Source organism: Procambarus clarkii, chromosome 41, assembly GCF_040958095.1.
Source record: "Procambarus clarkii isolate CNS0578487 chromosome 41, FALCON_Pclarkii_2.0, whole genome shotgun sequence".
Lineage (NCBI taxonomy): Eukaryota > Metazoa > Arthropoda > Malacostraca > Decapoda > Cambaridae > Procambarus > Procambarus clarkii.
The window spans coordinates 37,287,008-37,301,166 of NC_091190.1; the positions used below are offsets into that span (position 1 = coordinate 37,287,008).

The 14,159-nt window shown below is 41.2% G+C and overlaps 1 protein-coding gene across 1 annotated transcript; it reads left to right on the forward strand.

The window, feature by feature from the left end:
* Positions 1-200: 200 nt before the first annotated feature.
* LOC138373261 (uncharacterized) lies at positions 201-4,865 on the forward strand. Its single transcript, XM_069339302.1, has 2 exons — positions 201-205; positions 4,190-4,865. The coding sequence occupies exons 1-2, from the start codon at positions 201-203 to the stop codon at positions 4,863-4,865; spliced, it is 681 nt and encodes a 226-aa protein (XP_069195403.1).
* Positions 4,866-14,159: the final 9,294 nt, after the last annotated feature.

Here is a 14,159-nt window from a genome sequence, read left to right on the forward strand (position 1 = left end):
GGAGGAAATACGTCAATGGGAGGCAAATGTTTCTCAGGAAACTCATGCATAGGATATTTCCACTTATAGGCCTCCCACACTAAGTACTCCCTGTCGGTAGGACAACGATCCCCCTGCTTCAGGGGGGCGTGCATAAACTCAGGAATCATCTGATCAGGCGGAAGTGGCAGCACCCTGAGCTGGGTGGCAGTAGTCGCATAATGAGGTAAGGCAGAGCGAAAGGAGGCAGAAGACATGGAAGAAGCAGACGCAGGCCTCCGAGACGGCCCCGCCGCCGGTGTGAGAGTTTTTATGAGAATTTGTGGAATAAATTGAAATTGGTATAAGGAATTTTAGCTCGGAAAATGTCTAAGAATTTTCTTTATTCTTTAACCTTTATTCCTGTCGTGATATTCAACTAGGTCGCCTGAGGAAGGACTTGCTTAGCTAACACACCAGTGTAGTAAACAGCTCATTCCTCACTTTGGGACTATGTATGAACAATTGACTAGGCGCGAGCAAACGCCGAGACCCCAATGAAAATTGAAATCCCCTCCACTAGGCCGCCGACCTTCGCCAATCGCCGAAGCGAATCTAGCGAGTAAGTCACGGGCTCTCCCAAGAATAATTTATTGTTGTGTGGTGCCGTATATTTGATCCAAAGCTCAGAATTAGTCTCAATTTTATTAGTCGAGTGTGAAGAACATTTGCATAACAATAATAATGTGTGGGGTGTAACGAAAAGACAGTGTTAACCATAACAACTTAGTTTATTCAATAAAGTACTAACTACTACAACAAAACAAAAAGAAATGTCAATGACGTTACTCGAAATCCTTCCCGTGACACTATCAATGACAGCTAGAAACCAGCCCCTCGGACTGCATAATGAACTAACTCGAACATAAGCGTGAACACAGAGGAATCAACAAGAAACAAGAACTAACAGATCTATAATCACAATTACAACAAATGACACAGTAGATTCTGAAATACGTCTCCAGTAACCTCCTAACTGTTCTACGCCTCAGTGCAGTCTACACCTGCAATGGCGGTTGCAATGCAATCAAATCAGTAGTCTTTCAATGACAACAATAACTAATGGGTTCACTGGCAACTCCAGCACCCTTTCTCCAATTAATCCTTACGTTAACACTCCGTCCCACGGAATATCAACAATCAATAACAATTGATTTACGTTAATAACACAATAGCATTTACGTTAATTTAATTTAATAATTCTTACAACTGTCACTAGTAACGCGGAAATTACACAACACTCTACCCATCGAGCATTCAGTGAGAAAATCCCATTAATCCCTGTACTACCAGACAGCTGATTAATCTCTTTACTAGTTACGTTAATTTACGTTAATCGGTTACTAATCACTCAGCGATGATAAACTCTGATTTACAATGTCCAAAGTGCTAAGAGAACGGTAATCACTCGTGATTACCTTTAGAGTAATTAATTACTATCCTCAAGATCAATAATTAAACAATTAAAATACGCAACCTTTCACACTGGCTCAGCAGTTTACATTAAGGTATGAATTCCGTCTAAGCCTTCCATACTCAGACCAATTCAGTTGGCTAATAACAGTAATTAGCCCCACGTTTACGTTATTCTAAAATGACGTTACTCCTCCCACAAGTCAATCAAGTGCCGGTACTTCCGGGCAGATAACAACGTTACGTTAATGGAACAATGTAGCCTTTGTGTGAGTCGATCAAACAAGGATCGAGGTTAATTACTTTGACTTCCTGAAACACGTCAATTACCCGGCCCACTGACCGTTAATTACAACAGACAATACTCTAATTCTTATCTGGCTGATGGCTAGGCTCCTCGAGACTACCGTAGCTGCTTGCAGGAAAGTAAATTAACCCAAACGTATTCTACGTTACTCATGGTTACGTTATATTAATCGCCTCGCAATCACCTCACTGAATACTGGACTTCGATGTCCTACCAGATAACCAGGAGAATATATGTGTACCCAAGTACTCGTCTACAGCCGAGTTCCCCCACGACAATGACAAATCACACTAACAAATCACAGTGATTTACATTACAATCCGGTTGCAATGACAAAACTGCAGAACCTAGTAATATAACCTACAGGACATGAACCCCCTAGAACTTACTGAACTGCAATCACATACGGTGATGCTCAACACTAGCAACAATCACCATCAAATAACAACCCCTTTGCAATAACACACACGGCAAGTACTCTAATTTCCAAATATTAGAATACTGCACACACTTACTTACTTACTGTTGCAAATAACCCCTAGAACATAGGTCAAAATATTTCAATCACCACACAGTAAATAACACAATAACACTGGGCACCGTGACACTATGATTATATATATGTATATATATATATATATATATATATATATATATATATATATATATATATATATATATATATATATATATATATATATATATATATATATATATATATATATATATATATATATATATATATAATTACTGCTGACACATGTAGCCTACAGCTATCAAACATTATTGGGAACACTAAAGAGATCTCGCACTCCTTAAATCACATGGGTGAGTGATTTATCGATCACGCATGTCGATAAACACTCTCGAGAGTTACCTTACTCGACAGAGCGGTGGCGGTCTCTCCAGACAGCCTTGTCACTCACCAAATTCTACCAAAATTACGTTAATACATATATATATATATATATATATAAATATAAATCACACTTGTCACGGCCCTGGGAACAATACAAAAAATTAAGACCACACTGTGGTACACTCCACAATAATCATTGCCAGGAATCACTGGCGTTACACATACCTGAGCGCTCAGTGTTGGAATTCCACACCTGCAAGACCACACATGGAAATGATATCACTCCGTCCCACGGACGATCAAAAATGATTACCACAATGATATAATATAATTATTACATGGACATCCTCTCAGTCCTTGGCTAATCTATGTATACTCTGTTCCCATGTGTACCCACACACACACACACACTGTACGTCTGTGTACACCGTCAGTCCAGAGGGACTTAAGTCCCTCTGGACTGACAAGATGACACAAAGGTGAATATCTCCTCGCCCACAATTCACTTCACCTCACAGGTGCTACGTGACAATGTGATGGAACACTTGACCTCGAATTCAATCTTTAGAGACTACTAATCACCAGAAATACACACATAGGTACTTACTCATTCACACTGCCGGCTACACACCATTCTCATACATCAGGCACCCCGATATAGGTGGCTGGCTCGCACAGGGTGGCGTAGGTGGCGGTAATACCTTACGTGGTATTTATTCGAAAAATTGTCGCACACTCGAACCCCGTTCGTACTCAGGTGACGCGCACAACGATAGTGTCTCACACCAACATGGGAAATTTGCCTTAACACTGACACGAATTTCCCCGTTCCCATCGACTGCTACAGAGCACTAGCAAGTCTAATCAACACTGTTATGGGATCTACGAGCCTGTTACTGCTCGTATGCACATTCCCCACGATCCCAGATCACTGTACCTCTACCCCCTGTACACAGTGTCTTAAACCCCTCCAAGCGACGACTTCGGCCGGATTCTGTGACGACCGCTGTCGTTGGTGAAGCAGGAAGCATCAGCAGTTGAGTAGTCCAGCCACCACGACGCCCTATACTTCAATTTGGCCGAATTGAGTACAGAGAGAGTCTTGACAAGGTGGCAGCTGGGTTCAGAATGATGCTCACACCGACGACTCCCGCGTCCTTCTCGAAATAACCAATGAGAGGAAGGCATACAGCGACCTACCCCTCTCATCCAATCAGCGACGGTGTAGCATAGCCCGTAGGGCAGCTCCAAGATGGCCGACCAACATGGCGGCTCAAGATGTTTACTAAGATGGCGGCTGTTTCCATGACAACGACTCAAGTAGCCAGCGAGCGCGGGAGGCCCACAGCTCACCCACGCCTGGGCCTAGCTGTTCCCGCGCAAAGTTGTCTCCCTCATGCCATACAAGGAGATGATGCTATCAGCTCTAGTACTGTCCACAGACATGCTACCCCGGCCAGGGTAACATTTATGGACTGCTGATGACTGGGGCTCTCACATGAGCCCAAACACTAGATGTTTCGGTTGCTGGTTACCAAACTTAAGTCCGCCCACTTAACAAGTGCACTTAACAAGTGTACTGGCTCCCACAGGCATAAGAGCACTATTGTAAGTAAGCTGGTGAACCATCTCCTCACAGCCGGACGCACTGGAGAAGAAGATGAAGGCTGCCGAGACAGCAACCCCACACCCGACACCGCAGGAGATGCAGGAGAGACGGTCGGAAACGGGAGAAGCGGCAAAACTGCCGCCGATGAACCAGGGGACGAAACTGGGGGCACAGAACCCCCAGAGCGAGCAGTCTTCTGTAACACCACCACCAGGTCTCCACGCTCTCCAGCAGGAGGAACCACCCCCCCCCCCCACGCAGAACCGGAACCATCCGACGCAGACGACGCACCGGAAGCAAGCTCCACAGGCACCTCACTAGAAGAAACATCGACACAGGCAGCCGCAGGCACATGGACCTCCGCCACCACCGACGAATGCGACGCAACTGGAATCTCACCACCGTCACTGGAAGACCCACCATCGTCGAATTCTCCCGCATCATCCCAATCAGAAGATCGCCGGGAACGCTTGGGCGCCGGCCGCACATCAACAGAGCCGGATGTCGACCCAGAGACCCGATCAACACAAGCCGGGCGAACCGACGCTCTCCGCAGGACGGCAGCATCCTCAACCACACAAGGAACCAGGTCGAGCTCAGTAGGAGGCCCCACAGCCACCCCAGCACAGCTTGGCACACGGCGAGGGTGCATGCAGTGACAGGCACCACATGTGAAGAACAGTAAGACGGGGGAGCCGTGCAGACGGGAGCCGGATGAACCACGGGAGTATCCAGGACAGCAACTGGGGCAGGACAAACACCCGACGGCGGCACAACCTCCTGAGGAGAGGCAACCGCAACAGGCTACACAGTCTCCGGAGGAGGGTCGACATCAACAGGAGGCGCATCAGGCGACACACCGGGCATGGCAGCAGCCAAAGAGTCGTCCACATCCACAGCCACCGAATCCTCCTCCACAGGGAGCGGTGGAAAATCCTCCTCACGGAAGTGGTTGACGGGCGCGATGGCAGGTTCAGAGCACCCAGCAACCTGATGGCCCAAGAGGCCAAAACGGTAACACGTACGGGGCTGACGAGCATAATACACCCTAACATCCCAGCAAACATTTTCATGTTTTTAAAACATCCTAAAAACGACATTTCATTGTTTTCAGCACGTTTATAATTACGTTTAGAAAAGGTTTTTTGAGAACTTTTATATACAACCTTAGAACGTAAATAATTAACATTTCTAAAAACTTTTTTATGATCTTTTAATTACCTACATTAAAACGTTTAGGGTAAATTAGGGTATAATAATTTTGTAATTCATATCTGAAATAGAAAGGGAGAGAAAGAAAGAAGACATATCTGAGATAGAAATGGACATCCTATATATGTATGTGTAAATTACAAATAAATAGGGTACAAAAAGAGAATTAAAATATTATATTTATTTAATTAAGAATGAGTAATACAACAAAATATATGTAATAGCTCGAAATATATAGACTACTGTATATCTATAACAGAATATAAAAGTAAAAATTTAAAAATCTATAAAAATCTATATATGCAATATGTGAACACAATAGATTTTGTGATCAAGCAGCCTGTGATTCATGTCATGCTGAGATCAGTCTGACGTTATAAGCAGTTATTGTTACTTAAAACTAAAACAAGTAAAATTTTCCGAGTATACATATAACACTATAGTTTTTCTATGACTAATAATAAAAATCTATTAATCAAAAGTTTAGGACTAATTAACTAAAAATAAAAATCTACAAGTGAATGTAAACACAGTCAAGTATAATATTCATGTAGAAAGAGAAAGAAAAAGAGAGAGAAGGAAAGAAAGAGAAAGAAAGAAAGGGAGAAAGAGAAAGAAAAGAAAAAACAGTCATGTATAATATTCATATTAGCACCATGCAATATAACTTAGATTAAGTAAAAAATCTCAGACATTTTTAAATCAAATGAAATATGAGAGCCAGAGAGAGAGAGCGAGAGCCAGAGAGAGAGAGAGCCAGAGAGAGAGAGAGAGAGCCAGAGAGAGAGAGCCAGAGAGAGAGAGAGCCAGAGAGTGAGAGAGAGAGAGCCAGAGAGAGAGAGAGAGCCAGAGAGAGAGAGAGAGAGAGAGAGAGAGAGAGCCAGAGAGAGAGAGAGCCAGAGAGAGCGAAAGAGCCAGAGAGAGCGAGAGAGCCAGAGAGAGCGAGAGAGCCAGAGAGAGCGAGAGAGCCAGAGAGAGCGAGAGAGCCAGAGAGAGCGAGAGAGCCAGAGAGAGAGAGAGAGAGAGAGAGAGAGAGAGAGAGAGAGAGAGAGAGAGAGAGAGAGAGAGAGAGAGAGAGAGAGAGCCAGAGAGAGAGAGAGAGAGACAGAACCAAAGAGAGAGAGAGCCAGAGAGAGCGAGAGAGCCAGAGAGAGCGAGAGAGCCAGAGAGAGCCAGAGAGCCAGAGAGAGAGAGAGAGAGACAGAGCCAGAGAGAAAGAGAGAGCCAGAGAGAGAGAGAGAGAGCCAGAGCCAGAGAGAGAGAGAGCCAGAGAGAGAGAGAGCCAGAGAGAGAGAGAGAGAGAGCCAGAGAGAGAGAGAGAGAGCCAGAGAGAGCCAGAGCCAGAGAGAGAGAGAGAGCCAGAGAGAGAGAGAGAGAGCCAGAGCCAGAGAGAGCCAGAGCCAGAGAGAGAGAGAGCCAGAGAGAGAGAGAGCCAGAGAGAGAGCGAGAGAGAGAGAGAGAGAGAGAGAGAGAGAGAGAGAGAGAGAGAGAGAGAGAGAGAGAGAGAGAGAGAGAGAGAGAGAGAGAGAGAGAGAGAGAGAGAGAGAGCCAGAGAGAGAGAGAGAGCCAGAGAGAGAGAGAGCCAGAGAGAGAGAGAGAGAGCAAGAGAGCCAGAGAGAGAGAAAGAGAGAGACAGACAGACAGAGACAGAAAGACACACACAAAACAAAAGAGGAGACAGAACAAAATTAAGGCAAGGAGAGAGAAGACAGAACAGAAACAACAGAGAGAGGAGAGAAATGAGAAATCATTGAAGAGAAGGGGAAGAGAAACACAAGATAAGAAAAAGATACAAGAAAAATATACAAGATAAAAATGACATAAATGAATACCAAAAATATAAAAAGTAAAGGAAGAGAGAAGCTAGAAGAGACAGGAAACGAGAGGTGTTAGAAGAGAGGAGGAAAGGAGAGATTAAAAGACAAGAAAAACAGGAGAGAAACGTAAAAGAAATAAAAAAAAGGGACATTTGTGAGGAGAGAAAATAAAGAGACCAGAGAAGACCATATATCAAGAGTGTGAGGATAAAGACATATATTTTCTTAGTAGACATTCTCTGGCTCTTGTTGCCCCTCTTGTATACGAATTGTACTTGCAAGTTTTCCCTGAAAAGATATTAACAAAATTAATATTTAATTATTTATTTATATAAATTACACACACACAAACTTTATATATATATATATATATATATATATATATATATATATATATATAGACCAGAGACCAATTATATATATATATATATATATATATATATATATATATATATATATATATATATATATATATATATATATATATATATATATATATATATAATTTCGTAAACCTCACCCTGTAAACATTCATGTTTCTACATGTTAAACAAGCTACGAGGATGAGGGAAGGGGATGTTCCCTCCATGCTGGATATTATATTTACCAGGAAAGAGAAAGATATATTTATCATTCAGTACCTCCCTCCTTTGGTACCTCCCTTTTCCTCCTTTCAGTACCTCCCTCCTTTTACCCAAGTGACATGGTCACTTGGGTAAAAGTGACCATGTCTTTTTGGGAATAAAGTATGCAATGCATTATAATCTGGAAGAAAATGAGCTTGAAGCAGTTGAAAAACCTGACTTGTGGAGAGGTCATTATGGGGAACTCAGTTATTTCCTTAAGGAATTTGACAAACACTTGCTGTTAGGACATGAAGTAAGTGAGATGTATGTCAAGTTTTGTGAAATATATGATAATGGCACAACAAAATTTATACTAAAGCAGAGATGCAGAACTAGGAAAAGGGGAAAAATTGCCCAAACATACAAGCAATACAAAGATGCGAGAAACAACAATAGCAGTAAGGAGAGGGGCAGAAAGACTGACTTTCGGTCATATTCAACAACACAAATATACATACACACACACACAATATTGGAAAAAATTGGAATTGGAATATTGGAAAAAATAATTAAAACTAAATGGGTAGAACACCTGGAGAGAAATGATATAATTTCAGACAGACAGTATGGTTTTCGATTTGGAAGATCCTGTGTATCGAATTTACTCAGTTTCTATGATCGAGCAACAGATATATTACAAGAAAGAGATGGTTGGGTTGACTGCATCTATCTGGACCTAAAAAAGGCATTCGACAGTTCCACATAGAGAGGTTGTTCTGGAAACTGGAAAATATTGGAGGGGTGACAGGTAAGCTTCTAATATGGATGAAAAATTTTATGACTGATAGAAAAATGAGGGCAGTAATCAGAGGCAATGTATCGGACTGGAGAAATGTCACAAGTGGAATACCACAGGGTTCAGTTCTGGCACCAGTGATGTTTATTGTCTACATAAATGATCTACCAGTTGGTATACAGAATTACATGAACATGTTTGCTGATGATGCTAAGATAATAGGAAGGATAAGAAATTTAGATGATTGTCATGCCCTTCAAGAAAACCTGGATAAAATAAGTATATGGAGCACCACTTGGCAAATGGAATTTAATGTTAATAAATGCCATGTTATGGAATGTGGAACAGGAGAACATAGACCCCACACAACCTATACATTATGTGATAAATCTTTAAAGAATTCTGATAAAGAAAGAGATCTAGGGGTGGTTCTAGATAGAAAACTATCACCTGAGGACCACATAAAGAATATTGTGCGAGGAGCCTATGCTACGCTTTCTAACTTTAGAATTGCGTTTAAATACATGGATGGTGATATACTAAAGAAATTGTTCATGACTTTTGTTACGCCAAAGCTAGAATATGCAGCTGTTGTGTGGTGCCCAACAACAGAAGTTGGCCCATATCTTAAGAAGCACATCAACAAACTGGAAAAGGTGCAAAGACATGCTACTAAGTGGCTCCCAGAACTGAAGGGCAAGAGCTACGAGGAGACGTTAGAGGCATTAAATATGCCAAAACTAAAAGACAGAAGAAAGAGGTGATATGATCACTACATACAAAATAGTAACAGGAATTGATAAAATCGACAGGGAAGATTTCCTGAGACCTGGAACTTCAAGAACAGGAGGTCATAGATTGAAACTAGCTTAACACAGATGCTAAAGAAATATAAGAAAATTCACTTTCGCAAATAGTGGTAGACGGTTGGAACAAGTAAGGTGAGAAGGTGTTGGAGGCCAAGACTGTCAGTAGTTTCAAAGCGTTATATGACAAAGAGTGCTGGGAAGACGGTCTCATCCTGTAACTACACTTAGGTAATTACACACACACACACATATATATATATATATATATATATATATATATATATATATATATATATATATATATATATATGTATATATATATATATATATATATATATATATATATATATATATTATATATATATATATATATATATATATATATATATATATATATATATATATATATATATATATATATATATATATATGTCGTACCTAGTAGCCAGAACGCACTTTTCAGCCTACTATGCAAGGCCCGATTTGCCTAATAAGCCAAGTTTTCATGAATTAATATATTTTCTCTATTTTTTTTCTTATGAAATGATAAAGCTATCCATTTCATTATGTATGAGGTCAATTCTTTTTTTATTGGAGTTAAAATTAATAGAGATATATGACCGAACCTAACCTATCTTTATAGGTTAGGTTAGGTAGCTGAAAATGTTAGGTTAGGTAGTCGAAAAAACATTAATTCATGAAAACTTGGCTTATTAGGCAAATCGGGCCTTGCATAGTAGGCTGAGATGTGCGTTCTGGCTACTAGGTACGACACATTATATATATATATATATATATATATATATATGTCGTACCTAGTAGCCAGAACTCACTTCTCAGCCAACTATGCAAGGCCCGATTTGCCTAATAAGCCAAGTTTTCATGAATTAATTGTTTTTCGACTACCTAACCTACCTAACCTAACCTAACCTAACTTTTTCGGTTACCTAACCTAACCTAACCTATAAAGATAGGTTAGGTTAGGTTAGGTAGGGTTGGTTAGGTTCGGTCATATATCTACATTAATTTTAACTCAAAAAAAAAAATATTGACCTCATACATAATGAAATGGGTAGCTGAATCATTTCATAAGAAAAAACTTAGAGAAAATATATTAATTCAGGAAAACTTTGCTTATTAGGCAAATCGGGCCTTGCATAGTAGGCCGAGTACGACGTTCTGGCTACTAGGTACGACATATATATATATATATATATATATATATATATATATATATATATATATATATATATATATATATATATATAACTGAAAACTCACACCCCAGAAGTGACTCGAACCCATACTCCCAGATGCCACGCAACTGGTATGTACAAGACGCCTTAATCCACTTGACCATCACGACCGGACATAATGAGGTGATAGCCGAGGCTATTTGAACCACCCCACCGCCGGCACTCGGATAGTAATCTTGGGCATAGCATTTTACCAAATCACCTCATTCTTTGGGGCACACGTGAGGAACACAAATGCGAACAAGCCTGAATGGTCCCCAGGACAATATGCAACTGAAAACTCACACCCCAGAAGTGACTCGAACCCATACTCCCAGATGCCACGCAACTGGTATGTACAAGACGCCTTAATCCACTTGACCATCACGACCGGACATAATGAGGTGATAGCCGAGGCTATTTGAACCACCCCACCGCCGGCACTCGGATAGTAATCTTGGGCATAGCATTTTACCAAATCACCTCATTCTTTGGGGCACACGTGAGGAACACAAATGCGAACAAGCCTGAATGGTCCCCAGGACAATATGCAACTGAAAACTCACACCCCAGAAGTGACTCGAACCCATACTCCCAGATGCCACGCAACTGGTATGTACAAGACGCCTTAATCCACTTGACCATCACGACCGGACATAATGAGGTGATAGCCGAGGCTATTTGAACCACCCCACCGCCGGCACTCGGATAGTGATGGTCAAGTGGATTAAGGCGTCTTGTACATACCAGTTGCGTGGCATCTGGGAGTATGGGTTCGAGTCACTTCTGGGGTGTGAGTTTTCAGTTGCATATTGTCCTGGGGACCATTCAGGCTTGTTCGCATTTGTGTTCCTCACGTGTGCCCCAAAGAATGAGGTGATTTGGTAAAATGCTATGCCCAAGATTACTATCCGAGTGCCGGCGGTGGGGTGGTTCAAATAGCCTCAGCTATCACCTCATTATGTCCGGTCGTGATGGTCAAGTGGATTAAGGCGTCTTGTACATACCAGTTGCGTGGCATCTGGGAGTATGGGTTCGAGTCACTTCTGGGGTGTGAGTTTTCAGTTGCATATTGTCCTGGGGACCATTCAGGCTTGTTCGCATTTGTGTTCCTCACGTGTGCCCCAAAGAATGAGGTGATTTGGTAAAATGCTATGCCCAAGATTACTATCCGAGTGCCGGCGGTGGGGTGGTTCAAATAGCCTCGGCTATCACCTCATTATGTCCGGTCGTGATGGTCAAGTGGATTAAGGCGTCTTGTACATACCAGTTGCGTGGCATCTGGGAGTATGGGTTCGAGTCACTTCTGGGGTGTGAGTTTTCAGTTGCATATTGTCCTGGGGACCATTCAGGCTTGTTCGCATTTGTGTTCCTCACGTGTGCCCCAAAGAATGAGGTGATTTGGTAAAATGCTATGCCCAAGATTACTATCCGAGTGCCGGCGGTGGGGTGGTTCAAATAGCCTCGGCTATCACCTCATTATGTCCGGTCGTGATGGTCAAGTGGATTAAGGCGTCTTGTACATACCAGTTGCGTGGCATCTGGGAGTATGGGTTCGAGTCACTTCTGGGGTGTGAGTTTTCAGTTGCATATTGTCCTGGGGACCATTCAGGCTTGTTCGCATTTGTGTTCCTCACGTGTGCCCCAAAGAATGAGGTGATTTGGTAAAATGCTATGCCCAAGATTACTATCCGAGTGCCGGCGGTGGGGTGGTTCAAATAGCCTCGGCTATCACCTCATTATGTCCGGTCGTGATGGTCAAGTGGATTAAGGCGTCTTGTACATACCAGTTGCGTGGCATCTGGGAGTATGGGTTCGAGTCACTTCTGGGGTGTGAGTTTTCAGTTGCATATTGTCCTGGGGACCATTCAGGCTTGTTCGCATTTGTGTTCCTCACGTGTGCCCCAAAGAATGAGGTGATTTGGTAAAATGCTATGCCCAAGATTACTATCCGAGTGCCGGCGGTGGGGTGGTTCAAATAGCCTCGGCTATCACCTCATTATGTCCGGTCGTGATGGTCAAGTGGATTAAGGCGTCTTGTACATACCAGTTGCGTGGCATCTGGGAGTATGGGTTCGAGTCACTTCTGGGGTGTGAGTTTTCAGTTGCATATTGTCCTGGGGACCATTCAGGCTTGTTCGCATTTGTGTTCCTCACGTGTGCCCCAAAGAATGAGGTGATTTGGTAAAATGCTATGCCCAAGATTACTATCCGAGTGCCGGCGGTGGGGTGGTTCAAATAGCCTCGGCTATCACCTCATTATGTCCGGTCGTGATGGTCAAGTGGATTAAGGCGTCTTGTACATACCAGTTGCGTGGCATCTGGGAGTATGGGTTCGAGTCACTTCTGGGGTGTGAGTTTTCAGTTGCATATTGTCCTGGGGACCATTCAGGCTTGTTCGCATATATATATATATATATATCGGACAATTAGTAGAAAAAAAAAAAAAAAAATTTAAATTATTTTACCTTGTACCTAGATCCACCAGGCCTGTTTGGTGCATGTTTCAGTACTTCAGAAATCTGGAAGGTCACATCCTCCTCCTCAACTTGTGGATGTGCGTTGATAGATGATTCTGTAAAATTAAGTTATTTATATAATAATAAATTCAGTATAACAATAATATTCTGTAAAATTAAAAGTAATTTATACATCAATCAGATAAAACTCTCCAGAGATGGTGATACACAACATATAAAGGACAAGTTTCAGAACAAAATATGCATTTAGGAATAAGGTTTTGTACATGTAGGTAGCACATGAGAAAATAAGTGGAAGGTGATCAAGTTTATATTAACATGTTAATGGCTTTGTTAAGGCTTTGCAAGAATGAAAAAATATTAATAATATAATATCACCTACCAATTAATTGTACATCATTTATAAGTCAATTATTTGCATTATTATTATTCAATACTAATGATATAAAAATGCATTTTGTAATCTACTATTTATGCAAGTATTAAGCACAGGATCATGAAATAAACTGCAAAATACTGTAATGGATAAACCAATTAAGTTTACATTTTCCTATAGCTAAGTCAGTCAGTTCTATTAGCAGCAGAGAACAATTATGCCCAACCTCTATTAAATGAAACAATCTTAAGAGCACGTGATAGAAATATAATCATTTATGCTTGGGAAAATATTATGGAATGGTTCCAAATATGAAAAATATTAAGTTTTTTGGTTAAAATTTTTTAACTTAAACTTAAAAATTTTTAAGTGAATTTTAAACTTTAAACAAATTATTTAATTTTTTGGTTACTTACTTAAAATAACATTATATAGTTCTTGTTTTTGTAGAAATGCCAATTTCTTCTTTTGCCCTTCCAGACTGTATAGTGACCACAGGCCGTTTGTTCATATCTTCATTATTCTTCGAACTGTGGTTGCACAATCAGACCCACGTACACTGGTTAAAAGCATCACCTAAAAGCAACAACAAAAATGTAGTACACTGACGAATTTTGAATATATTATATATATATATATATATATATATATATATATATATA